The sequence below is a fragment of the Nerophis lumbriciformis genome, linkage group LG18 (genome assembly GCF_033978685.3).
Source record: "Nerophis lumbriciformis linkage group LG18, RoL_Nlum_v2.1, whole genome shotgun sequence".
NCBI lineage: Eukaryota > Metazoa > Chordata > Actinopteri > Syngnathiformes > Syngnathidae > Nerophis > Nerophis lumbriciformis.
In genome coordinates, this window is record NC_084565.2 from 37,317,501 (window position 1) to 37,343,538 (window position 26,038).

General features: G+C 40.9%; 2 protein-coding genes across 5 annotated transcripts in view; both read left to right on the forward strand.

Moving 5' to 3' along the window:
* Positions 1–731, forward strand: part of LOC133617908 (importin-13) — a 138,129-nt gene extending 137,398 nt beyond the window's left edge. For all 4 annotated transcript variants that reach the window (XM_061978287.2, XM_061978286.2, XM_061978285.2 and 1 more), the window contains exon 23: positions 1–731. This exon is cut by the window's left edge and continues 1,451 nt beyond it. The gene's annotated coding sequence lies outside the window, so the exon portion shown is untranslated.
* Positions 732–3,876: 3,145 nt separating this feature from the next.
* pfas (phosphoribosylformylglycinamidine synthase) overlaps positions 3,877–26,038 on the forward strand; it is a 44,953-nt gene continuing 22,791 nt past the window's right edge. Inside the window, exons 1-16 of the mRNA XM_061978283.2 lie at positions 3,877–4,048; positions 10,941–11,060; positions 11,539–11,674; positions 13,278–13,383; positions 14,383–14,569; positions 16,977–17,082; positions 17,153–17,293; positions 17,364–17,488; positions 21,034–21,162; positions 21,227–21,364; positions 21,438–21,566; positions 24,971–25,044; positions 25,131–25,287; positions 25,361–25,422; positions 25,480–25,641; positions 25,724–25,960. Of these exons, the coding sequence (XP_061834267.2) occupies positions 10,943–11,060; positions 11,539–11,674; positions 13,278–13,383; positions 14,383–14,569; positions 16,977–17,082; positions 17,153–17,293; positions 17,364–17,488; positions 21,034–21,162; positions 21,227–21,364; positions 21,438–21,566; positions 24,971–25,044; positions 25,131–25,287; positions 25,361–25,422; positions 25,480–25,641; positions 25,724–25,960 (2,007 nt within the window). The 5' untranslated portion in view covers positions 3,877–4,048; positions 10,941–10,942. The remainder of the gene's footprint in view (positions 4,049–10,940; positions 11,061–11,538; positions 11,675–13,277; positions 13,384–14,382; positions 14,570–16,976; positions 17,083–17,152; positions 17,294–17,363; positions 17,489–21,033; positions 21,163–21,226; positions 21,365–21,437; positions 21,567–24,970; positions 25,045–25,130; positions 25,288–25,360; positions 25,423–25,479; positions 25,642–25,723; positions 25,961–26,038) is intronic.

Below are 26,038 nucleotides of genomic sequence, written 5' to 3' on the forward strand. Positions count from 1 at the left end.
AAAAAAAAAAAAAAAAGGGCAGCATCTGAGACGCCACCAATGGACCCCGCATGTATTGCCTTGTCACACAGCGTTGTGGAGTACCCTCCCAAGCAGGCAGCCACCATTCTTCCCGGTTTCGGAGGGGACGCTGCCTGTGTTTAAAGGAATGCCAAAATCTCAGGAGACTCTGTGAAAAGTAATGATCGCAATTCACACGCCGTATCTGATTGCATAATGCCATGTCACGCTGTAAAAATGCACACCGGTACATTCCCCGCAGCGCTGTGTAAAAGGCACCGGTGAATATTTTGCCGGGTCGTTGTGTGAAAAGGCTTCAGTCACTGCCACTTAAGCCAAAAAAAAAAAAAAAAAGTCCTCAATTATGTCGTCCAAATAAACAGCGACGGGGTGGAAAATTCCGGCTTTCACAGTGGCGATCCATGTTGGAGAAAGTGGGACGTCCATGACTCTCAGCGTCCAAATATTCGAGTTTGTGTTCTCTCACGTGAACTCTGATCCTGCTGTCTTACCCGAGGTGCCTGCAGACATGTAGCATGTGTGTGTTAGTCGGGGGGCAAACATTTGATCCTATATTTGGACGGGACAAGAAAGAAAAAAAATCAGGATTTGAACTGTGACAGACTGGATGATCATGTAAGTTTGTTAAAAGTAGGATAGTGGGGAGTTATGAAATGTACATTGTTTTTTGTACCTTGGCTTTAATTTATTAAATATATCTTAATACTGCAGCTGTGTTGTCTTCACTCTCTGATCCTTTTTTTACAGTGTCCTGTTTTTAAAGAGCCAGCCATCACTGTTCACATTGGACCTGTGTGAACCTCGTCCAAATCCCCCAAACGTGTCTCAATCGTTTGTGGGGAAAACACTGTTAAGTTCTAGAATACATTTTCTGACTCGTGACATCATCCATGTCCAAATCATCCACAAACTTGTCCTGCAATCATTTTTGTCTAATATGGTTTTTATCTTATTGTAACGTGTAACAGGAGGAGCTGGACGAAGTGGCTTGGGAGAGGGAAGTCTGGGCTTCTCTGCTTAGGCTGCTGCCCCCACGAGCCCACCTCAGGTAAGCAGAAGCAGATGGATGGATTTTAGTTTTTATGTTATTAACTTTTTATGGTATTAAAGTGTTATTGATAACCATCCCTCCAACCATGTCAAAATCTATCCAAACTTTGTGCTGCAAATTTTTTTAGTTTAACCATTATAGTTTTTGTTACTAAAGAGACTCCTCCCACTCCCACCAAAGACTGTTTTCACTGCTGGAGTCTAGAAGGAGGTTCCGCAGCCTCCGTAGCAGAACCTCCAGGTTCTGTAACAGGCCGTAAGACTCTTGAACGCATCATAATAATCCCCTCAATTCCCCCCAAAATGGATTAACTGGCTGGAATATAAAGACAATATAACATACATCCATAAATGTGGATGCATATGCAAAAGTGAAATATATTTATCTGTACAGTAATCTATTTATTTTTATCTGCACCTTATTGTTCTTTTATCCTGCACTACCATGAGCTAATGCAACGAAATTTCGTTCTTATCTGTACTGTAAAGTACAAATTTGAATGACAATAAAAAGGAAGTCTAAGTCTAAATGTGTAATTAAGGTGTTATTATACATAACCAGTGCCCAACTATGTGAAAATCTCTGTAAAAAAACTGGTCCCATTTGTTTGTGCTGCATTTTTTTTGGGTCTAAGTATAGTAGTTTTTCTGTTATTAACCATTTATAATTCAGAACTAGGTGCTACCCACTTTCTCAAAGTCTCCCCAAACCTGTCCCAATTATTTGTGCTGCCGAAATGTTAGCTTTTCTGTTGACTTTTTATGGTATTAACATGTTATTATTCATACCCTCCACCCTTGTCAAAATCTCCCCAAATATTACAATATTATGCTAGATGCACTCGACGTCCATTGCACCGGTCGCCCCTCCAAGGTTTCTCATTGTCATCCCATTGGGTTGAGTTTTTCCCTTGCCCTGATGTGGGATCTGAGCTGAGGATGTCGTTGTGGCTTGTGCAGCCCTTTGAGACACTCGTGATTTAGGGCTATATAAATAAACATTGATTGACTGATTGATTGAAGTGTGTCCCATTCATTTGTGCTGCACATTTTTTTGGTCTAACTTAATTATTTTTTATGTTAACATTTTATAATTCAACCTTCTCAAAATCTCCCCAAACCATACCCAATTGTTTGTGCTGGTGTGTGCTGCAAAAATGTTACCTTTTCTGTTAACTTTTTATGATATTAACATGTTATTATTCATAACCAGTCCTCCAACAATGCCAAAATCTCCCCAAAGTTGTCCCATTCATTTGTGCTGCACATTTTTTTGGTATAACCATATTAGTTTTTATGGTAGTAACATGGTATTATTTATATCTGGCCCTCCAACCATGACAAAATCTCCCCAAACGTTTCGTTTGTGCTACGTTTGTTCTGCAAAATGTTTTGGTTTAACTATTGCAGTTTTTATGTTAACGTTTTTTTTTTATGTGAGTGTAATTAAAGTGTTATTTTTCATTTCAATCCCCAACTATGTCAAAATCTTTCCAAACTTGTCCCATTCGTTTGTGCTGCAAACATTTTTTTGTCCAACTATTATAAGTGTTGCTCCCCAAATTTGTACCATTATTTTTTGGGGCAAAACATTTTGGTGCCACTCTATTAGTTTTTCATGTTTTATGGTTTTTATGGTAATTACATGTTATCATCCATAAGCCTTCCAACCATGTCAAAATCTCCCCAAACATATATTTGGTCTATTATAATGTAACCTATTTTTATGGGCTTTCCTCTTGGTGATGTTAAGTTCCTGTTATACGCTGTCATACAGTATATGCCTTGCGCTCTTATTTTGAAGGCGCTAAGAGCGGAAGTGATGACACGTTGTTGGAGTGGAGCGGAGGTTCTCGTGTAAACTGGAGATTCCGTGTTTATTATTTTGTAGTTTCATACCGTATAGGCGACATATATAAACCCTCGGTTACATTGGTGGCAGCGGTGGGATGAAAGAAGTCTTCGTGCTTTTTGACAAGACGACGCTCCGCCTTTGCTAGCTGCGGCTAACTGGGATGAAGCTAACCGACTCTCCTAACTTTACTGTAATTAGACGTCTTTTGCGGGACCTTGATCCCACCGCTGCCACCAATGTAACCGATGGTTTATATATGTCGCCTATACGGTATGAAACTACAAAATAATAAACACGGAATCTCCAGTTTACACGAGGACCACTTTATTTACATTCTTTTCAAAACCTCCGCTCCACTCCAACAACATGTCATCACTTCCGCTCTTAGCGCCTTCAAAATAAGAGCTCAAGGCATATACTGTATGACAGCGTATAACAGGAACTTAACATCACCAAGAGGAAAGCCCATACAAATAGGTTACAATAATAGTCAGAAAATTGATTTCAGAATAACTTAAAAACTATTTTTGCTTTGTTAGGGGGGACTTGGACATGGTGAACTTCACACAGCTTCAGGTTGGGCTTCTAACCTGCAACAAGCCTCCATGCAGCCAGCTGACAGTTGATGCCAATTAATAAAAAATTAAAAAAAAGATCAACCAAAGCAAAAAAAAAAAACACATGAAATGATTAATTGCCAAAAATATAATGCCACTAAATTAATTCTCCTTTGTTTTGACCTAATATGAGTTCACGAGTCACAAGATTATGCTACTTCCGCCCTTCCTTGCTGCGATAGATGCTTGTTTTGACCTAATATGAGTTCAAGAATCACAAGATTGTGTTACTTCCGCCCTCCCTTGCTGAGATAGATGCTTGTTTTGACCTAATATGAGTTCAAGAATCACAAGATTGTGTTACTTCCGCCCTCCCTTGCTGAGATACATACCGCGCATGCGCACACGATCAAGCGCCTTCCACATGCTGTTAGTCAGTCCGTCCTCCCTTGCTGCTGTCACAGCTACGGATAAAACGTTCATTTTCTTGAGGCGCGAACTCCCGCTTTGGACTCTCGGCGTGAACGTCGTCCCTACTTTGAAAATCCCGGAAGAAAAGTTTCACGTAAGTTGGCTAACTTTTCTTTTTTTTGTTTGTAACTAGCTAGCCTGCTAACTGACGGAAAGTGTTTTAGCTAGTTTAGCTTCTGCCGTAAACATTGACACAAACACGTGTTTTTCATTTTTAACAAATAAAGCCAACAGGGCTTTAGTTTCTTTTGGGGTGTCATTACTGAAACGTAAATATGATGTGGAAATGTGTGAATGTGCGTTTAGCTTGGTGCTGTTTGTGTGGCATTACTTTTTGTTGTGGGGTTTTTCTGCAATACTTTTCTAATGGCGTGTGTGTGACTTTAACAAGCAATCAGAAAGCGCCTGACCCAACTGTGTGTGTCTTTTTGCAGGTCACACACAATCAAGAGACTCGCCTACTCTCTCTCTCTCTCTCTGTGTGTGTGTGTGTGTGTGTGTGTGTGTGTGTGTGTGTGTGTGTGTGTGTGTGTGTGTGTGTGTGTGTGTGTGTGTGTGTGTGTGTGTGTGTGTGTGTGTGTGTGTGTGTGTGTGTGTGTGATTGCTGATGCTATAAGGTTGTCAGACTCTTCCAATTATCAGTCATGCATGAATACCACACTCACTCTTGGCTTGCACAAAGATTTTTTACTGTCTAGTCGACTAAAAAGGGGGAACAAATCCACAATCTCATCCATTTTCCAGACCGCTAGTCCTATCCCAGCTGACCTTTTCAGGGGTAAGGGTTAAACACTTACCCTAAGTCAGGGGTCGGCAACCCAAAATGTTGAAAGAGCCATATAGGACCAAAAATACAAAAACAAATCTGTCTGGAGCCGCAAAAAATTAAAAGCCATATTACATACAGATAGTGTGTCATGGAATTAATGACTTAAAGGAAACTAAATGAGCTCAAATATAGCTACAAATGAGGCATAATGATGCAATATGTACATATAGCTAGCCTAAATAGCCTGTTAGCATCGATTAGCTTGCAGTCATGCAGTGACCAAATATGTCTGATTAGCACTCCACACAAGTCAATAACATCAACAAAACTCACCTTTCATGCACAACCTTAAAAGTTTGGTGGACAAAATGAGACAGAAAAAGAAGTAGCATAAAACACGTCCTAGAAAGTCGGAGAAAGTTTTACATCTAAACAAACTACGGTGAGTTCAAGGACCCCCAAAATTAGTAGGACAAAACGGCGCTCGCCAAATACTCGAATCAGTGAAGCATGTTTAATATAAACAGTGTGCTTTGTAACAATTAGGGAGGTTTGTGTCATGTTTGTCCTCCTACAGAAACCATATTAAAACAAAAATAGATTTTTTTTCCCCTCATCTTTTTCCATTTTTCATACATTTTTTGTAAAAGCTCCAGAGAGCCACTAGGGCGGCGCTAAAGAGCCGCATGCGGCTCTAGAGCCACGGGTTGCCGACCCCTGCCCTAAGTAATAAGAAATAAGTGCAGGTGAGAAAGGAAACCCAAAAAGGGCTTGTATTTGGGGTGGTATAGCTCGGTTGGTAGGGTGGCCGTGCCAGCAACTTGAGGGTTCCAGGTTCGATCCCAGCTTCTGCCATCCTAGTCACCGCCGTTGTGTCCTTGGGCAAGACACTTTACCCACCTGCTCCCAGTGCCACCCACACTGGTTTAAATGTAACTTAGATATTGGGTTTCACTATGTAAAGCGCTTTGAGTCACTAGAGAAAAGCGCTATATAAATATAATTCACTTCACTTCACTTGTGTGGATTGAGTCTAGGTGTGTGTGTGTGTGTGTGTGTGAGGAAGTATAGTGCCACATTATAAGTAGAGATGTCCAATAATGGCCGATATTGTCCAACTCTTAATTACCAGATTCCGATATCAAGCGATACCGATATATACAGTCGTGGAATTAACACATTAGTATGCCTAATTTTGTTGTGATGCCCCGCTGGATGCATTAAACAATGTAACAAGGTTTTCCAAAATAAATCAACTCAAGTTATGGCAACATGGCACTGCCATATTTATTATTGAAGTCACAAAGTGCATTATTTTTTTTAACATGCCTCAAAACAGCAGCTTGGAATTTGGGACATGCTCTCCCTGAGAGAGCATGAGGAGGTTGAGGGGGGGTGTATATTGTAGCGTCCCGGAAGAGTTAGTGCTGCAAGGGATTCTGGGTATTTGTTCTGTTGTGTTTATGTTGTGTTAAGGTGCGGATGTTCTCCCGAAATGTGTTTGTCATTCTTGTTTGGTGTGGGTTCACAGTGTGGCGCATATTTGTAAAACAGTGTTAAAGTTGTTTATACGGCCACCCTCAGTGTGACCTGTATGGCTGTTGACCAAGTATGCATGGCATTCACTTGTGTGTGTGAAAAGCCGTAGATATTATGTCACTGGGCCGGCACGCAAAGGCAGTGCCTTTAAGGTTTATTGGCGCTCTGTACTTCTCCCTATGTCCGTGTACACAGGGCGTTTTAAAAAGTCATACATTTTACTTTTTGAAACCAATACCGATCATTTCCGAACCGATACCGATAATTTCCGATATTACATTTTAAAGCATTTATCGGCCGATTATATCGGCAGCCCGATATTATCGGACAGCTCTAATTATAAGGAAGGAACAAATGGAGAATGTTGATTAATCAGGCTCGCCCTTAATCTATGTTTAAAGTTACTGAGTGAAGATGAGGAGTTTGCAATACATAGGTGTAGGGCTGGGCGATATATCGATATACGCGATATATCGCGGGTTTGTCTCTGTGCGATATAGAAAATGACTATATCGTGATATTGGAGTATACGTTCTCACGCAGTTGCTTTTAGCTGCTGGCATTACACTACAGGCTCTCCTCTTTCCAGTCTCTCCTTCTCACAGACAGCAAGCGCACCTTCTTACATACGTCACATACGTATACGCCCTCCCCGAGCAGAGAGGTAGCAGCATCGCTAACATTAGCTGTGATGCTAGCGATAATGCAAGAGAAAGAAGGTGCAAATCTGGTAACAAATGAAGGAAGAATTAATTCCCAAGAAAAACAGCAGGGGGTCCATCGTCTGGTGGTGGTTTGGCTTCAAGTGGGAATATGTCGAACAGACAACCGTAATTTGTCAAGTGTGGGGCAAAAGCGTGGCAATAAAAAGTAGCATTACTGCTGTAACAAACGGTTCAGGGTGTCCCAAGTTACCTGAGTGTGTTAGGTAAGGAGGAGGAGTTTTGTCCCTTCAGAGTTGTTGCCGTAGGGTGTGTGTGGTTGTGGAAGGAGGTGTGTGATGTTGACATTAAAGAAGCGGTGGCTACCGAACCTGCTCTAATGTCTCCCGTTTATTATTTTATTAGATAAGTACACTGTATAGGCCAGGGGTCGGCAACACGCGGCTCTAGAGCCGCATGCGGCTCTTTAGCGCCGCCCTAGTGGCTCTCTGGAGCTTTTTAAAAAATGTATGAAAAATGGAAAAAGATGAGGGGAAAAAAATCTATTTTTTGTTTTAATATGGTTTCTGTAGGAGGACAAACATGACACACGCCTCCCTAATTGTTATAAAGCACACTGTTTATATTAAACATGCTTCACTGATTCGAGTATTTGGCGAGCGCCGTTTTGTCCTACTAATTTTGGCGGTCCTTGAACTCACCGTAGTTTACATGTATAACTTTCTCCGACTTTCTAGGACGTGTTTTATGTCACTTCTTTTTCTGTCTCATTTTGTCCACCAAACTTTTAAGGTTGTGCATGAAAGTTGAGTTTTGTTGATGTTATTGACTTGTGTGGAGTGCTAATCAGACATATTTGGTCACTGCATGACTGCAAGCTAATCGATGCTAACATGCTATTTAGGCTAGCTATATGTACGTATTGCATCATTATGCCTCATTTGTAGTTATATTTGAGGTAATTTAGTTTCCTTTAAGTCCTCTTAATTCAATTTATATCTCATGACACTATCTGTATGTAATATGGCTTTTAATTTTTTGCGGCTCCAGACAGATTTGTTTTTGTATTTTTGGTCCAATATGGCTCTTTCAACATTTTGGGTTGCCGACCCCTGGTATAGGCGAACCCAGGACACTCGGCTACACTGCTAATATGTAGCATAATTTGAAAAGTCACCTGCTAGACGATGAAGAGTGCTTACTCCGCACGTCAATATCTCTATTCGGTGCCACACGTCCACACCATCAAAATGCCGAGGCAAACATTTCCAGATCAACACCGTATGAAAAAAAATAGTGATTTTTTTAGTTGTGATTTCCCTCTCTGCATGAAAGTTTAAAAGTAGCATATATTAATGCAGTATGAAGAAGAGTGTTTTAATGTAGACACATAGAATCATCATACTGCTGTGATTATATACATCAAGTGTTCATTCAAGGCTAAGGCAAAATATCGAGATATATATCGTGTATCGTGATCAGAGGTGGGTAGAGTAGCCAGAAATTGTACTCAAGTAAGAGTACTGTTACTTTAGAGATTTATTACTCAAGTAAAAGTAAGGAGTAGTCACCCAAATATTTACGGTACTTGAGTAAAAGTAAAAGGTATGTTGTGAAAAAACTACTCAAGTACTGAGTAACTGATGAGTAACATACACACTCACATCATATATATATATATATATATATATATATATATATATATATATATACATATATATATATATATATATACATACATACATACATATACATTGATATACACAGTATATAATTTATATGTATTTATTTTGCTGTTTTTGTTTACATGTTAAAGGTGTTTTAATGAATATACATGCATGTTTAACATATCGATTCCTTTCTTTAATGAAGACTAGAATATAAGTTGGTGTATTACCTGATTCTGATGACTTGCATTGATTGTAATCAGACAGTAGTGCTGGTAACGTCCACGTTTTCAAATGGAGGAGAAGAAAAGTTCCTCCTTTCTGTCTAATACCACATGAAAGTGGTGGGTTTTTGGCATCCTATTTGTCCAGCTTCCATATTCGTTTTTATACACTTTACAAGAAATATATTGGCGTCAAACTCCGTAGCTTGCTAGCTTGTTTGTGCTGGCTTTCGGAGACTCTTGTTTTGAAAGCGCAGGCGCGATGGAGCGGTACTTTTATTGTGAAGACAGGAAGGTCCTCATGTGCGGTCAGTCTTGAGGCTTTTGACGGGATGTACGGTTGAAATAAAAAATGTATATTTTTTCCTTCACACTTTTGATTGATTGATTGGAACTTTTATTATTAGATTGCACAGTACAGTACATATTCCGTACAATTGACCACTAAATGGTAACACCCCAATAAGTTTTTCAACTTGTTTAAGTCAGGTCATGTGACCGCCTGGCTCTGTTTGATTGGTCCAACGTCACCAGTGACTGCATCTGATTGGTGGAAAGAAGCGAAACGTCACCAGTAAGGCAGGCACTTTGAAGGTCTGTCTGACAGACCAAAACAAACAAAGCGTGCATTAACAGATGGATAAAAATCAGTAGCGAGTAGCGAGCTGAATGTAGATAAAAGTAGCGGAGTAAAAGTAGCGTTCCTTCTCTATAAATATACTTAAGTAAAAGTAAAAGTATGTTGCATTAAAACTACTGTTAGAAGTACAATTTATCCCAAAAGTTACTCAAGTAGATGTAACGGAGTAAATGTAGCGCGTTACTACCCACCTCTGATCGCGATATTAAAAAAAGGCCATATCGCCCAGCCCTACATAGGTGATTATTCCAGAGTAAAGAACCTCTGTGTTTGATGGAAAACTGGCTAAGAGTGATACGTCCAAAGATAGGACGGAGATGATCAGTTTGTCTGGTATTATGATCATGAACTTGCGAATTGGTCTTAAAACAATCTTTGAAAGGTGTAGAAAGCGTATTGGTTAGGTAAGTCAATTTTTAGATAAAAGAAGATGACTGAACTGTGTTGATATAACTAGATAGTACATTTAGCAGGAGCAGTTGGAGCCAAATAGTTAGAGGTAGCTATTCTTACAAATGTATTTTGCATAATGAATTATTTGTTAATTTGATGGATATGTACTAGCCCAGATAATGTTGCATTAGATAAGATATGGATCAATTAAACTGTAATAAAGAGTTAAGAGTCATTCCTGATGAACCAAACCCCTGATTCTTCTGATTATACCAAGAGTTCTTGACACTTTGTTGGTTACTGAACCTATGTGTTCTGTCCATGACAATTTTCATCCATTTAGTCGATGAAACTTAACTCATTTTGATTCCTCCGATAGAAATCTTATAACTCTGTTTACAGTATGTTTTGTTTTCGCGTGTCAATCACAGGCCACATACTGTATAGGCAACCATTCATTCTCACATTCACACCGACAGCATGGACGATTTAGAGTCACCATTTAGCCTAATTTGCATGTTTTGGGGATGATGGGAGAACAGGCAAGTTCCAGATCCTAATTCCCAATGTGGAGTTAGGTTAGGTTACTTTATTAGTACCCGAAGGTAAACCTGTTTTGCAGCCAGCAAGATCAGGACATACAGAGAAAGTAACATCTTAATTAAGCAATACAAAGACCTACCTCATAACAAGAATTAAAACATTTGCCAAGGTCACAAAATAGTTTATGTACTCAAAGTTCCCCATAAAAGGATAAAATATATAAAATCCCAATCAGATAAGATTTGGGACAAGCCAGAATAAAACATCATAATATAGGAATATATTGCACTCAAATAAATACAGACAAAAATAGGTGCTAAAGCTTATTGAGTTCTGTGATGGCAGCTGGGATAAAACTACATCTGTACCGTTTTGTTTTGCCTCTTGGGACTAAAAATCTCTGTCCAGATGGGAGAAGGTTTTTAGTCCCAAGAGGGAAAACAAAACAGAATATGTGGAGTCTCGATTATAAACAAAAGAATGAAAATGTACCATAATTGTAAAGGTGTGCATGTAATGTTTATTTCCTTTCAATTTTCTACCCGTCAGCCATGGCTGTGATCAGGTTCTACGGTGATGAGGTGAAGGGGCGGAGCATCCAGCGGGCGGCCAAGCTCTTCCCCCAGCTGTCAATCACCACTGAGCTTTGCTACAACGTAGAGCTGACGGGTAAGTGTTGCGTCGGTGTTTCCCACAGGACTTCAATCTAATTGATGATGTCGTCATCTGATTTACATAATTAGCTTTTTAAGGGGGAGGAAGACAGAAAGTGTGGAGGTGGTTTGATCAATGCCTATTAGTTCGCAAAAGTGTTCAATAAGTGTCTAAAAAAAGTAAATATTATCCATAGTGTTCTAAATACTAAATTGCTAAGTTGGCGACACTGATCACCTCTGCTACGTTTTTTTATTCTCTGGCCGTAAGAAGCAGAGTTTCGATGACATCTACTGTACTTGTAACAACAAGCTACATTCACATACAGTCCCGTTATAATGTGTTTATTAGTAAGGGGGAAAAAGATAGTGCCTAATGTACTTGTGATGGTCTAAATTCTTCCTGGCTGGCAGCCACAAAAAAATAAATGTAAGGGAGAGTCTGTACCTGACATCAACAATGATTTTAAAGAATATCTCCTGTTGCTCTGTAGGCCGCGACAGTCTCAGCGCAGAACACAAGGAGGTTCTTCTCTGGCTGTTCCGACCCCCACTGCAGGCAGAACCGCTCTCTGAAACCACAAAACTCAAAGAAGCTGATGGCACCAAACTGGTGGAGATTGGACCAAGGTACATGTCCTCCTTTCTTGCTGTTGAGGTCTTTATTTATATATTCTCTCCTGTCGCCTTTTATGTGCGTGTGCAACCTCCTGTATACTCTTGTCTTCCCATTATTTTTGTGAGAAATTCACACAAATTATTTTTAAAAAGACAGAAAATACATGTATTTTTTAAATACTATTTACGAATTGAACATAAAAGAATAAAATTGCTTTGTTTTCATGCAGATATGTTATGATCCAAATTGCAAGTTGGGCTGCAGTCTTAGATTTCACATGGAAAAATGTAACATGCAGTGTCAGTCTGGTGTCATCAGATACAGTTGTAATTTGCTCTCTTAAAGGGGAACTGCACTTTTTGGGAATTTTGCTTATCATTCAAAATCTTTATGTGAGTAAATCACACACGTCTTTTTTTTTCGTGGATTCTAACTTGTAAATAAACGCTAGCAAGAGGTGACAAACAAGGGAAGTAATGGAATTCGATCTATTCCTGGTATAACGCACTCTTGAAAAACCTCCAATGTTTTTTATACATGCTGGAAGTATATATGTAATGTAGTAACTGGCCCATTCATAATAACATGTAGTATTAACTGTATTTTGCCTATTTTAAGCCTACGGCGGCGCATTAATTTCACAATACGCATTATATTTTTGGTTATTTCTTTCAACAACTACTGCTACTAATCATGGCAGACTTCATGGGAGACAATAACGATCTTTAGAAAAAATTGTAATCCAGAACCTTATATTTTTGAGCGTGAATATAATGAGGATGAGCTACAAGTTTAAGAAGCTGTGTGATAAACAGAAGCAGCTTTAGTGAAACACTAAGTATCATGTAGCAGTATTGCTAAGTACTAAATAAGAAATATCAACTACCAACATAATACAGCACTTATTGTACAATGTCTGTTGTCACTGGGATGCAGACGGATGGGATGTTTATATCTTTCATCAAGACTTATGTTCCCCGTTTAGATGATGAATTAATTACAATCCTCACTTCTCAAGTAAAAAAAATTTTTTTGACAGCAAACGGGTCTAATTGAATGTCAAAGTTGAATAACTTTTCATCTTATTGCCACAGCCTTCTACCATACAAGTGAGAGGCATGATTTATAATCTAGAACGAACTTTTACCAACTCAGAGGCGATGCAGCAGCTCTCTATGTCAATAGCTGCAGTAGCCAGTTACCTCTCTGAACACAGCTAAAAGTAGTTCCTCTGTGTTGGCGCTTAAAATAACAATTTTGCTAATACTTGTTAATGCAATATGCAAGTCACGGCATGTAAATAGGGTTTTGTTGGCGGTTTTTGAATTTATGGGCAGAATAGAGGACTCCCATTAGCTTCATTGTTAGCCATCTCGTACTTGCTGTATATTATAAACTAGAATCCATCAAAAAAGGTAAAACGTGTTCTTGTCTTACATGGGGATTGTGAATAATCGGCAAAATTCCCCAAAAATTGGATAAAATGTTTTTTTAGCGGCTCAAATTTAATGAAATTAACCTCCAGTAAAAGAATATCAAATACATTGAAAAAAAACATGATCCAGATGTTTTTTTGTTTAGCTTTTTAGTGAATTGTTCTCACATGCTCTTTAGGCTGAACTTCTCCACAGCGTGGTCCACCAACGCTGTGTCCATCTGCCAGAGTGCCGGTCTCAAGGACGTGACACGAGTGGAGCTGTCTCGGAGGTTCCTTATCAAGGCAAGGACACGCAAATAATAATGTCCTGGATTACCTGTATCATCATCAGTGTTGGGTTAGTTACTGATAACCAGTAACTAGTTACAGTTACTGGTTACTTTATTTCAAAAGTAACTCAGTTACTGACACCAAAAAGTAATGCGTTACTGTGAAAAGGAACTATTTAGTTACTTTTTTTTTCTTCTTCTTTTTTTTTTAAAAGCTCCCATTAATGCCCTTTTAGCCTTCATTTCAGTACTGTTATTGCACTGGAGAATAATACAATGTGTTGATCAACTTGACATGCATTTGCATCACTGAACTCTAAGCAATGTGGTCTACATACAACACACAAAGACAAATGTATGTTTCAAAGGGCCAATTTATTTTAGGCCAGAACAAATTGACAAAACTATTTTAAATAGCTGCAACATAACATACATAAGTAACAAACAGCATAATAACAACAAAGCAGTAAACCTGGCTTCACCTAAGGAAAGCACACGTGACATACACAAAGCCTAACCAGGCAGATTTGAATTGTTGTTTTGAGCAGTGACACAACTTACATTTAACTAAAATGTTCTTTTCTTTGTGCTCGACAAAAGAAAAGAAGTGAGAATATCTCATACTTGCCAACCCTCCCGAATTTCAGTGCCTCTCCCCGGGACAACCATTCTCCCGAATTTCTCTCGATTTCTAGCCGGACTTAAGGCACGTAACTGAGTTACTGAATATAAAAAATAACGCGTTAGATTACTAGTCACCGCTGAAACTAGCGGCGTTACTTTGTAACGCGTTAGTCCCAACACTGATCATCATTCATACTATTGTTATTGTTAGTAGTGGTAAATAGTAGTAGGAGACACAACGAAGGTCAAGATTATTAAAGTTGCCTCTTTAACGGAATTTAATGGAGAAAAAAAGCCCTATTTAAAACCTATTTACTCTTTTACTGTATCAAAATAAATAGACTATTGTTTATGTCTGCGCCCTGTGACTCCTCTGGTTTTCCTCCAGCCGAAGGACGCCACCAGCATGGGCAACGTGAAGAAGCTGATTAGCTTCCTGCACGACAGCATGACCGAGTGCATCTATGAACGACCCATCTCCTCCTTTGCCGTGGACGTTAAACCGCAGCCCGTCTTTGAGGTGGACATCCTGGGAAAAGGACGGGAAGCGTTGGAAAAGGCCAACGACGAGCTGGGTAAAATGCCTTTCTTTAATTTTTTTCTTGCTTCGTCTACTTTTTTTTTAAACTTTTTTTTAAAATCTCAAGTCCTACCTTTTTTTTCCTCTTTTTTTCTCTTCATGCTCTTTTCAGTCTTGCTGCTTTCTGTTTCCTGGTGGAGGTAATAAAGTCACCTGACCCGTTAACATTATTACTGAGCTGCTTCAAGTCACAGGACTGCCATGATGCTTCTAATTATCTTGCATGTGTGTGACACAGCTATGACAATGACATTCTTCCTTTTCTTCTTCCTCTTCTTCTTCCTTTGGCTTAATGGCAAATATATATATACTGGACTCACTGCTCTAAGTTTATGCTCAGTTCTGATTAGTATACAAGGTATTTTTTCATTTTCTTTAGCAGGGGTCACGTTCCAAACCCCTGCAAAAAAACGCATATAACGCAAGCAGGCATAAAAATCTCTAAAGATGCCTATTTGTGATACTCTAAACTCCACATGTCTCCCATAGTTAATAAATACACGTTTAAATCAGTTTTAAACATTAGGGAAACCGGGTCAGGTCAGGAGATCTTGGTTCGAAAAAAATCTAGTGATTCACGATAAATATTAGACTGATGTTTATTGGGCTGATATGAGGATATATATACCGGTAGATAAAAATAGCTCCGATAACCTATCAAAAAAATGCTCCCCTATCCCTGCTGTGCTGTAGGTGGGTTAGGGTAAGCAAATTAAGCGCTCCTTTTCTTCTACATGCATGCTCTAAGCCTAGGGGTGTCCAAAGTAAGGCCCGCAGGTAATTTTTTAAAGGCCCGCGGCACATTTTAAAAATAATAATGCATAAAAAAGTGGATAAAAGAGCAAACAGATGTAATGTAATGAGTTTTACTATAAAACTGTCATTGCTGAAAAGACAGATCTGAAGTTGATGTGAAAATAATATACCGTATTTTCCGCACTATTAGCCGCACCTAAAAACCACAAATTTACTCAAAAGCTGACAGTGCGGCTTATAACCCGGTGTGCTTTATATATGGATTAATATTAAGATTCATTTTCATAAAGTTTAGGTCTCGCAACTACGGTAAACAGCCGCCATCTTTTTTCCCCGTAGAAGAGGAAGTGCTTCTTCTTCTACGGTAAGCAACCGCCAAGGTAAGCACCCGCCCCCATAGAAGAAGAAGCGCGCGGGTATTACGTTTCATTTCCTTTGTGTGTTTACATCTGTAAAGACCACAAAATGGCTCCTACTAAGCGACACACTGTGGTTCTAGCTTGCCATGCTAATGGCCAGAAACTTCCACCCATGGTGATATTCAAAAGGAAGACCTTGCCAAAAGAGAACTTTCCAGCCGGCGTCATCATAAAAGCTAACTCGAAGGGATGGATGGATGAAGAAAAGATGAGTGAGTGGTTAAGGGAAGTTTACGCGAAGAGGCCGGGTGGCTTTTTTCACGCAGCTCCGTCCATGTTGATATACGACTCCATGCGCGCCCACATCACAGATGGTGTCAAAAAACAATTGAAGCACACAAATACAACACTCGCCGTCATTCCGGGTGGATTAACCAAAGAACTCCAACCGCTCGATATTGGTGTCAACAAGGTATTTAAAGCATGACTGCGAACGGCGTGGGAACAATGGATGACCGAAGGCGAACACACATTCACTAAGACAGGGAGACAGCGCCGGACGACATACGCCAACATCTGCCAGTGGATCGTAAATGCCTGGGCGGATATTTCGGTCTCAACTGTGGTCCGAGCTTTCCGGAAGGCAGGATTCACGGAACTGCTGGAAAAACAACAGCGACACTGACTCTGATGACTTCGACGAGACGGAGCCGGCCATTTTGGATCCCGTATTCGCCCAACTTTTTAATTCGGACACCGTAGGAGAAGAATTCGAGGGATTTATGAATGAAGAATAACTTCAGAAAGTGAGTGTTATGTTTATTTTGTGTGTTGTGACATTAACGTTCGAGCAACATTAAGTTATTGCTATTGCTCTGCACTATTTTGAATTTTACTATGTTTGTGATTGCACATTTGCACATTACCGTACATTTTGGGAGTGAACAGAGTTGTTAGAACGCTGGTTTTTAATATATTATTAAAGTTTAACTGACCTATCTGACTGTTTTTTTGACATTCCCTGTAGCGCAGTTAGATGCGGCTTATAACACGGGGCGGCTTATAGGTGGACAAAGTTTTGAAATATGCCGTTCATTGAAGGCGCGGCTTATAACACGGGGCGGCTTATGGTGCGGAAAATACGGTATATTGATGATATGTGCCTTATTTTTAACACTTGTGAGTTGAGGGCTTTTTTGGTCCCCTTTTTAAACTGTTTAAATGATCTTCCTGCCTGCATGAATCATGGTTGCTAGTAAGGGTGTTTCACGTGTCTCTGTCACTTAGGTCTGGCCTTTGACTCCTGGGATCTGGACTTCTACACCTCCATGTTCCAGAGGATTCAAAGGAATCCCACCAGTGTGGAATGTTTTGACCTGGCCCAGTCCAACAGGTACCACTGACTAAATTAGTTCCCTCTTTTTTGTGTGTTTATTTAAGAAATGCACATTTTGCTGTCACAGCGAGCACAGTCGTCACTGGTTCTTTCGAGGCCGCGTGGTGATCGACGGCCAGGAGCAAGAGGAGACCCTCTTCAGGCTCATCATGGACACGCAGAAGCACAGCAACCAGAACAACGTCATCAAGTTCAGCGACAACAGCAGGTAGGACAAAAACCGACATGCTAAATGTAAACCGTTATAAAGGGACAACGTTGTGTGTGTGTGTGTGTAGTGGTATCAAAGGACTGGAGCTGGAGTTCATCTACCCCAAAGATACATCCCAAGCCAGTCCTTATGAGACACGTCGCTCTCTCCGACATGTCATCTTCACTGCCGAGACGCACAACTTCCCAACAGGTGAGAACACTTACAATTTCCTGCATTATAACTACCAGAAACCGCTTATAAACTGGTGCGGCTAATTTACAGTTTTTTCTTCGCTGACAACCTTAATAAAAATAGTTTTAAAAAAAAAGATGCACTGAGGTGTTTCATTGTTTGTGCCATCTGTTGAAAGAGTTTGCTCACTGCAGGTGCTGCAGTGTCTTTCTATTTAGTGCTTTAAACCGGAAGTAGAGTGCCGTTCAAAGTCTTCTGCCAGTTCGTAGCGGTTCTACTCGTATGGATTCTTCATTCACAACTCCAAGCAAAGTTGATAAGTTTTACAATATAACTAAAACTGTTTATACTTACTAAACCGTCCCATGTGTGAAGTGTGTATGAGTGTTTTCATGCATATTTGCACATGCTATCGTAATGTAATAACGCCAGCGTCTGTGTTCAATCAATCAATCAAAGTTTATTTATATAGCCCGAAATCACGAGTGTCACAACGACATCCTTGGCTCAGATCCCACATCAGGGCAAGGAAAAACTCAACCCAATGGGCTACAATGAGAAACCTTGGAGGGGACCGCAGATGTGGGGGACCCTCCCCACCCGGGCGACCAGTGCAATGGACGTCGAGTGGATCTAGTTAATAGTGTGTGAGTCCAGTCCACAGTGGATCTAGTTAATAGTGTGAGAGTCCAGTCCACAGTGGATCTAGTTAATAGTGTGAGAGTCCAGTCCATAGTGGATCTAGTTAATAGTGTGAGAGTCCAGTCCATAGTGGATCTAGTTAATAGTGTGAGAGTCCAGTCCATAGTGGATCTAGTTAATAGTGTGAGAGTCCAGTCCACAGTGGATTTAGTTAATAGTGTGAGAGTCCAGTCCATAGTGGATCTAGTTAATAGTGTGAGAGTCCAGTCCATAGTGGATCTAGTTAATAGTGTGAGAGTCCAGTCCACAGTGGATCTAGTTAATAGTGTGAGAGTCCAGTCCACAGTGGATCTAGTTAATAGTGTGAGAGTCCAGTCCATAGTGGATCTAGTTAATAGTGTGAGAGTCCAGTCCATAGTGGATCTAGTTAATAGTGTGAGAGTCCAGTCCATAGTGGATCTAGTTAATAGTGTGAGAGTCCAGTCCACAGTGGATTTAGTTAATAGTGTGAGAGTCCAGTCCATAGTGGATCTAGTTAATAGTGTGAGAGTCCAGTCCATAGTGGATCTAGTTAATAGTGTGAGAGTCCAGTCCATAGTGGATCTAGTTCATAGTGTGAGAGTCCAGTCCATAGTGGATCTAGTTAGTAGTGTGAGTCCAGTCCATAGTGGATCTAGTTAATAGTGTGAGAGTCCAGTCCATAGTGGATCTAGTTAATAGTGTGAGTCCAGTCCATAGTGGATCTAGTTAATAGTGTGAGAGTCCAGTCCATCGTGGATCTAGTTAATAGTGTGCGAGTCCAGTCCATAGTAGATCTAGTTAATAGTGTGCGAGTCCAGTCCATAGTGGATCTAACATAATAGTGTGCGAGTCCAGTCTATAGTGGATCTAGTTAATAGTGTGCGAGTCCAGTCCATAGTGGATCTAGTTAATAGTGTGAGAGTCCAGTCCATAGTGGATCTAGTTAATAGTGTGAGAGTCAAGTCCATAGTAGATCTAGTTAATAGTGTGCGAGTCCAGTCCATAGTGGATCTAGTTAATAGTGTGCAAGTCCAGTCCATAGTGGATCTAACATAATAGTGTGAGAGTCCAGTCCATAGTGGATCTAGTTAATAGTGTGCGAGTCCAGTCCATAGTAGATCTAGTTAATAGTGTGCGAGTCCAGTCCATAGTGGATCTAACATAATAGTGTGCGAGTCCAGTCCATAGTGGATCTCGTTAATAGTGTGAGTCCAGTCCATAGTGGATCTAGTTAATAGTGTGAGTCCAGTCCATAGTGGATCTAGTTAATAGTGTGAGAGTCCAGTCCATAGTGGATCTAGTTAATAGTGTGAGAGTCCAGTCCATCGTGGATGTAGTTAATAGTGTGAGAGTCCAGTCTATAGTGGATCTAGTTAATAGTGTGAGAGTCCAGTCCATAGTGGATCTAGTTAATAGTGTGAGAGTCCAGTCCATAGTGGATCTAGTTAATAGTGTGAGTCCAGTCCATAGTGGATCTAGTTAATAGTGTGAGAGTCCAGTCCATCGTGGATCTAGTTAATAGTGTGAGAGTCCAGTCCATAGTGGCTCTAGTTAATAGTGTGAGAGTCCAGTCCATAGTGGATCTAGTTAATAGTGTGAGAGTCCAGTCCATAGTGGATCTAGTTAATAGTGTGAGAGTCCAGTCCATAGTGGATCTAGTTAATAGTGTGAGAGTCCAGTCCATAGTGGATCTAGTTAATAGTGTGAGTCCAGTCCATAGTGGATCTAGTTAATAGTGTGAGAGTCCAGTCCATAGTGGATCTAGTTAATAGTGTGAGTCCAGTCCATAGTGGGGCCAGCAGGAGATCATCTTGAGTGGAGACAAGTCAGCAGCGCAGAGACGTCCCCAACTGATGCACAGATGAGTGGTCCACCCTGGGTCCTGACTTTGAACAGCTAGCGCGTCATCTGTGGTCACCTAATCTGTGCCCCCCCCCTCTCCTTCGTGGAGAGGGTAGCAGAGCAGAAAAGAGACGGCAGATCAACTGGTCTAAAAGGGGGGTCTATTTAAAGGCTAGTGTATACAAATGAGTTTTAAGATGGGACTTAAATGCTTCTACTGAGGTAGCATCTCTAACTGTTAACCGGGAGGGCATTCCTGAGTACTAGAGCCCCAATAGAAAACGCTCTATAGCCCGCAGACTTTTTTTGGTAGTATTGTTGGTTTTATTTACTTTTAACTTTTAACACCTACTCAGTGGCTAGAGTGTCCGCCCTGAGATCGGTAGGTTGTGAGTTCAAACCCCGGCCGAGTCATACCAAAGACTATAAAAATGGGACCCATTACTTCCCTGCTTGGCACTCAGCATCAAGGGTTGGAATTAGTGGTTAAATCACCAAAAATGATTCCCGGGCGTGGCACAGCTGCTGCCCACTGCTCCCCTCACCTCCCAGGGGATTATCAAGGGGATGGGTCAAATGCAGAGGACACATTTCACCACACCTAGTGTGTGTGTGACAATCATTGGTACTTTAACTTTAACTTAACTTTTTAATGGCATTCTTTTTATATTGTTTCAGTTTTGTATTGTTTCAGTTTCACAAATTTCTCAGTAAGCTCACCAAGACGTCATTGTGAAGTTATTGAGTCTGTTTAGCTGATTAAAGAGTTAGCTTCCGCAGCTTGTGAGTCCATGATGATTACTTTTGTTTTGTTTAATCAGCCGTTTTACTGCTGTGTTACAGATACAATTAAGGTATGTAAAATAACATTTACAGAATCTCTCTGTGAAAAGTTCATTTAACAGCGTATAAATCTGCGGTTTACTGTCCTGTGCGGCTAATGTGTGGAATATTTTTTTCCCCCCTATAATTTAATGGATGCCGCTAATATACCGGTGCGCTCTATAGTCAGGAAAATACGGTAGACACTTAAAAATGACTTCTAACTCCACTTTCAGGGGTCGCTCCGTTCAGCGGCGCTACCACGGGAACCGGGGGCCGCATTCGTGATGTCCAGAGTGCGGGGCGAGGAGGCCACGTCATCGCTGGCACCGCAGGATACTGCTTTGGCAACCTGCACATACCAGGTCCAAAAACACACCTGGGTTTTCAAGGAGGAACTGATTTAACACCTGCTGGCATCCCCTTTAGGTTATGTCCTCCCCTGGGAGTGTGAAGGAGACGGTTGGGAGTACCCCAGCAGCTTCGCACCCCCGCTGCAGGTGGCCATTGAGGCCAGCGATGGCGCCTCCGATTACGGCAACAAGTTTGGTGAACCTGTGCTATCAGGTGGGGAGACACTGCTGCACACAATACAGCACAAAAAACGCAACAGAACCCAAACTCATGTTTTATTTGCTAGGATTTGCCCGTTCTTTTGGAATGCGGCTGCCCAGCGGGGAGCGGCGAGAGTGGATCAAGCCCATCATGTTCAGTGGTGGTCTCGGCTCCATTGAGGATGCACACGTGAAGAAAGAGCTGCCGGAGACTGGTAACGTCTTACATTTGTGACTTCATTTGACAATTTGCATCCTTTACACCAGGGGTGCTCACACTTTTTCTGCAGGCGAGCTACTTTTCAATTGATCAAGTCGTGGGGATCTACCTCATTCATATATATAATTTATATTTACTTATTTATGAAATATATGTTTTTGTTAACAAGTTAAAGGTCTTTAATTATAATACAAGCATGTTTAACACATATAGTTAATATTGTTAATAAATTAAAGGTATTTAATGATAATACAAGTATGTTTAACACATATAGTTAATATTGTTAACAAGTTAAAGGTGGTTAAAAATAATACAAGCATGTTTAACACAAATAGTTAATATTGTTAACAACTTAAAGGTGGTTAAAGATAAAACAAGCATGTTTAACACATATAGTTAATATTGTTAACAACTTAAAGGTGGTTAAAGATAATACAAGCATGTTTAACACATATAGATTCCTTTCTTTCATGAAGACAAGAATATAAGTTGGTGTATTACCTGATTCTGATGACTTGCATTGATTGGAATCAGACAGTGGGGCTGATAACGTCCGCATTTTCGAATGGAGGAGAAAAAAAGTCCTCCTTTCTGTCCAATACCACATGAAAGTGGTTGGTTTTTGGCATCTTATTTGTCCAGCTTCCGTACTCCTTTGTATACACTTTACAAGAAATACATTGTCGGCAAACTCCGTAGCTTGCTAGCTTGTGCACGCCAGCTTTCTGAGACTCTTATTTTGATAGCGCAGGCAGGATGAAGCAGAGCTTTTATTGTGCAACTGTGCAGTCGGTCTTTGGAGTTTTGACGACAGGTACGGCGCCAGAGTCTGTTGAAATAAAGTGTTTCTCGCCTTCCAGTCGGTAATTTTAATGAGCTGGCGGCAGCCAGCGTCATCTCAGAAAACCCTCGGGTGCCGTGAATGTCAATCAAGTGACGAAAGTGACGTCATAGTGAAGATTTATGATCGCTCATTTTTAGGACTATTTTTTTAATGCCTGGCTGGTGATCGACTGACACACCCTCCGAGATCGACCGGTAGATCGCGATCGACGTAATGAGCACCCCTGCTTTACACAGATGCCTTTCCAATGTATTTTAAACATTATACCTGGCCTTTAACGGCTTTTAGCACGTAATGATGTAACTATGCCCGTGTATACACTCAGTCATTAGCTTTGTGTGTTGTCCGCTAATGATAGCGATTTGTTATCATTAAATGTATAATCTATCGTCTATCTACTGTAACAACATGACTGACTTGTTAGCTGCTTCTCTGGGACTTTTTTTGTACGTGTGGACAGTAGCGAGAGACAAGACTGAACACCTTTATTCAATCGATTTGGTAATTGTGAAACATATTAATGGTAATTTGAATTTTAACTATTGAATTCCCTAGGAGATGGTCAGAGACACTTCCACTTGCATACTGGAAGTTGCTCTTTGTGGTGCTCAATGTGTGTTTGTTTCACTGTAATATTTGTGTTTGGACCATTCTTTATAGTGGGATTCAAGATTGCTGTAATATATTTAACTATTAGCTGCCCAGGGTGTGCAGGCCGCAATATCACTAAACCAGGGGTGTTAAACTTGGTTTTCATTGAGGGTCACATCACAGTTCTATAACAGTGAATAATATATGCATATAAATGTATAAGGATTTGCTTCATGATATTGTTACACAATTACTTATGTATTTTATTATATATTTTTTATGTACACTGTAGGAAAAAAATCTCTATTTTTTGCGATAAAAACTGGCTGCGCAGTCAACAGAATGTTATAGTAAAATGTATGTGGGTTTTTTTACGGCCTTTTAAAGTAAACAAAACAAACGGTAAAATTTTGCAGACTGAGCCGCCAGGTTTTTCTTTAACGGAAAATCTACAGTTTTTACAGCGTACTGTAAATGTAAAAATGGTACCACTTTTATTTTCTTTATTTTTTTACAGTAAAATTTGACCGTGAATTCTATTTTCATTTTTACAGTGTATAATTTGATGAATAACATGTTTTGAAATCATAACTCAAGCAAGTATTGGAGTACCTGTTTTCATTTTAACAACAAAAAAAAGGAATGTATGACGATATATAATTTTTTGCATCATTAGATACTATTATAGTTTAAAACAGTTTACAATGTGTATATTTTTTTCTGTCAAAATGGAGATAGATGGTAAAGAACTTTATTGAGGCTTATTATTTCCAGGCTTTTGCGCGCCATATTAAAGGATGTGGCGGCCCAAATCTTGTCCCCGGACTTTGACAGCTGTGCATTAAACTATGATGTTACGTAGAAGGCCACAAAATGTGGGCCGCAAATGGGCCACAAGTTTGAGACCCCTGCGCTAGATATTGCCATAAAGTAGATAGATATATAGTACTTTATTGATTCCTTCAGGAGAGTTCCCTCAGGAAAATTAAAATTCCAGCAGCAGTGTACAGAATTGAGATTGAATATAAAAAGTAAATAATGGGGGTATAAATGGAAACAAGATAGAAAAATATAACAATAAGAATAAAAATTAAAAGCAACAATGAGAATACAAATATAACAGTAAAATAAGAATATAACAAGAGAAACTAGGCAGTAATGACCATGTTATGAAAAAGAATTGCACTGTTATTGTTTTGCATCCCCTGTCATCCTAGTACCCCCCTTGCCCCCAGAGAGGAGTTGTCTCCCGCTGTGAGTCAACCATGTACTTCCATAGCATGCATCCCTCAGTAGGACCTCCATCTTCACGTGTTGCCTTTTTTGTCTTGTGGCGTGTGGGACAAAGGAGTTTTTAGTCTATTAGTCCTGTACTTGGGATGAAGCAGTCTAGCACTGAACAGGCTCCTCTGGCTACTGATCACGGTATGCAGAGGGTGACTGGCATCATCCAGGATGCTCACTAGTTTTTCCACAGTCCTCTTCTCTGCCACTGTCACCAGTGAGTCCAGTTTTATTCCGATCGTAGAACCGGCCCGCCTGATCAGTTTCTCCAGTCTGGAGCTGTCCTTCTTAGATGTACTTGGTAAGAAGTGGTAAGTTGGCAACCCTCTGTGGCAGACATGTGCTTCGAGGTGTTACAAGCTATTATGGTGCCATCTACTGTACGGAGTTGGAACAACAAGCTGCACAGTTTTATAATTTTGCTAAGTGAGGAAAACGGGTAGAGACAAATTTATTCATGGTGTTCTGCCACAAATAAATGAATTTATGGGAAAGCGGTAGTGTACTGTTAGACATACATGTTCTGTCATGTTTAATTTTGTCTGTAGAATTTCTCGGGTCAATAAAGCAAACAAATGATCCCCAGACTGCACTTTGAATGCGCATGCATTAGCTTGTGCAGGTGACAGCATTTCTTTTCACACTGATCATTGTTCACTTGTGATCATTCATCAAATCAGGGATGGAAGTGGTGAAGATCGGAGGCCCAGTTTACAGAATCGGCGTGGGAGGAGGAGCAGCTTCCTCTGTTCAAGTATGGCCACTAAAGCCACACGTGTGATCATTACTGGCACCCGATGCAGCCACATCACTACTTCCATGCATGTTTGGTCCCCGCAGGTGCAAGGCGACAACTCCAGCGACCGAGACCTGGGCGCCGTGCAGAGAGGAGACGCCGAGATGGAGCAGAAGATGAATCGGGCGCTGCGGGCGTGCCTGGAACGAAGCGACGGAAACCCCATCTGCAGCATACATGACCAGGGAGCCGGAGGCAACGGTGGGAGGACTGCCGGATGGCGTGTGCGAACATTCAAATGATGAAACACACTCAAGACCGCTTTTATGTGCAGGCAATGTTCTGAAGGAGCTGAGCGAGCCTGCTGGGGCTGTGATCTACTGCAGCAGGTTCCAGGTGCGTGGTGAAATAGCAGGATTTGTTTTTGACCTAACAAACGCTTTGTTGTTCTAGAAAGGCGACCCCACACTGAGCGTGCTGGAGCTGTGGGGGGCGGAATATCAGGAGAGCAACGCCCTGCTGCTCGGCCCGGCAGACAGGTCCTTCCTGGAGAGGGTGTGTCAGCGGGAGAAATGTCCCGTGGATTTTGTGGGGAACATCACCGGCGACGGCAGGGTGCGTTTCTGCCCGACTCGGGTTCATCCGTCCAAAACTTTGCCTTTCAGGAGTCAATTAGTTTTCTTTTCTTCTCCCTCAGATCGTGCTGGTTGACGACCAAGATAGAGGTCACGACCAGGCCAGCAGAGAGCGCCATCCTGTGGACCTGCAGCTGGAGTGGGTCTTGGGAAAGATGCCCCAGAAGGAGTTCAAGATGGAGCGGTTGGCGCCGACCCATCGACCCCTGGTTCTTCCTGCCAGGCTGACGGTCAAAGACGCCCTTGAGAGAGTGTTACGTTTGCCTGCTGTGGCATCCAAACGTTATCTGACCAACAAGGTTTGTTTACTACACAACCCCTTAAGGCAGCTACTTCAATCTGATTTTATTACCCCCAACCACACATTGTAACCTTGC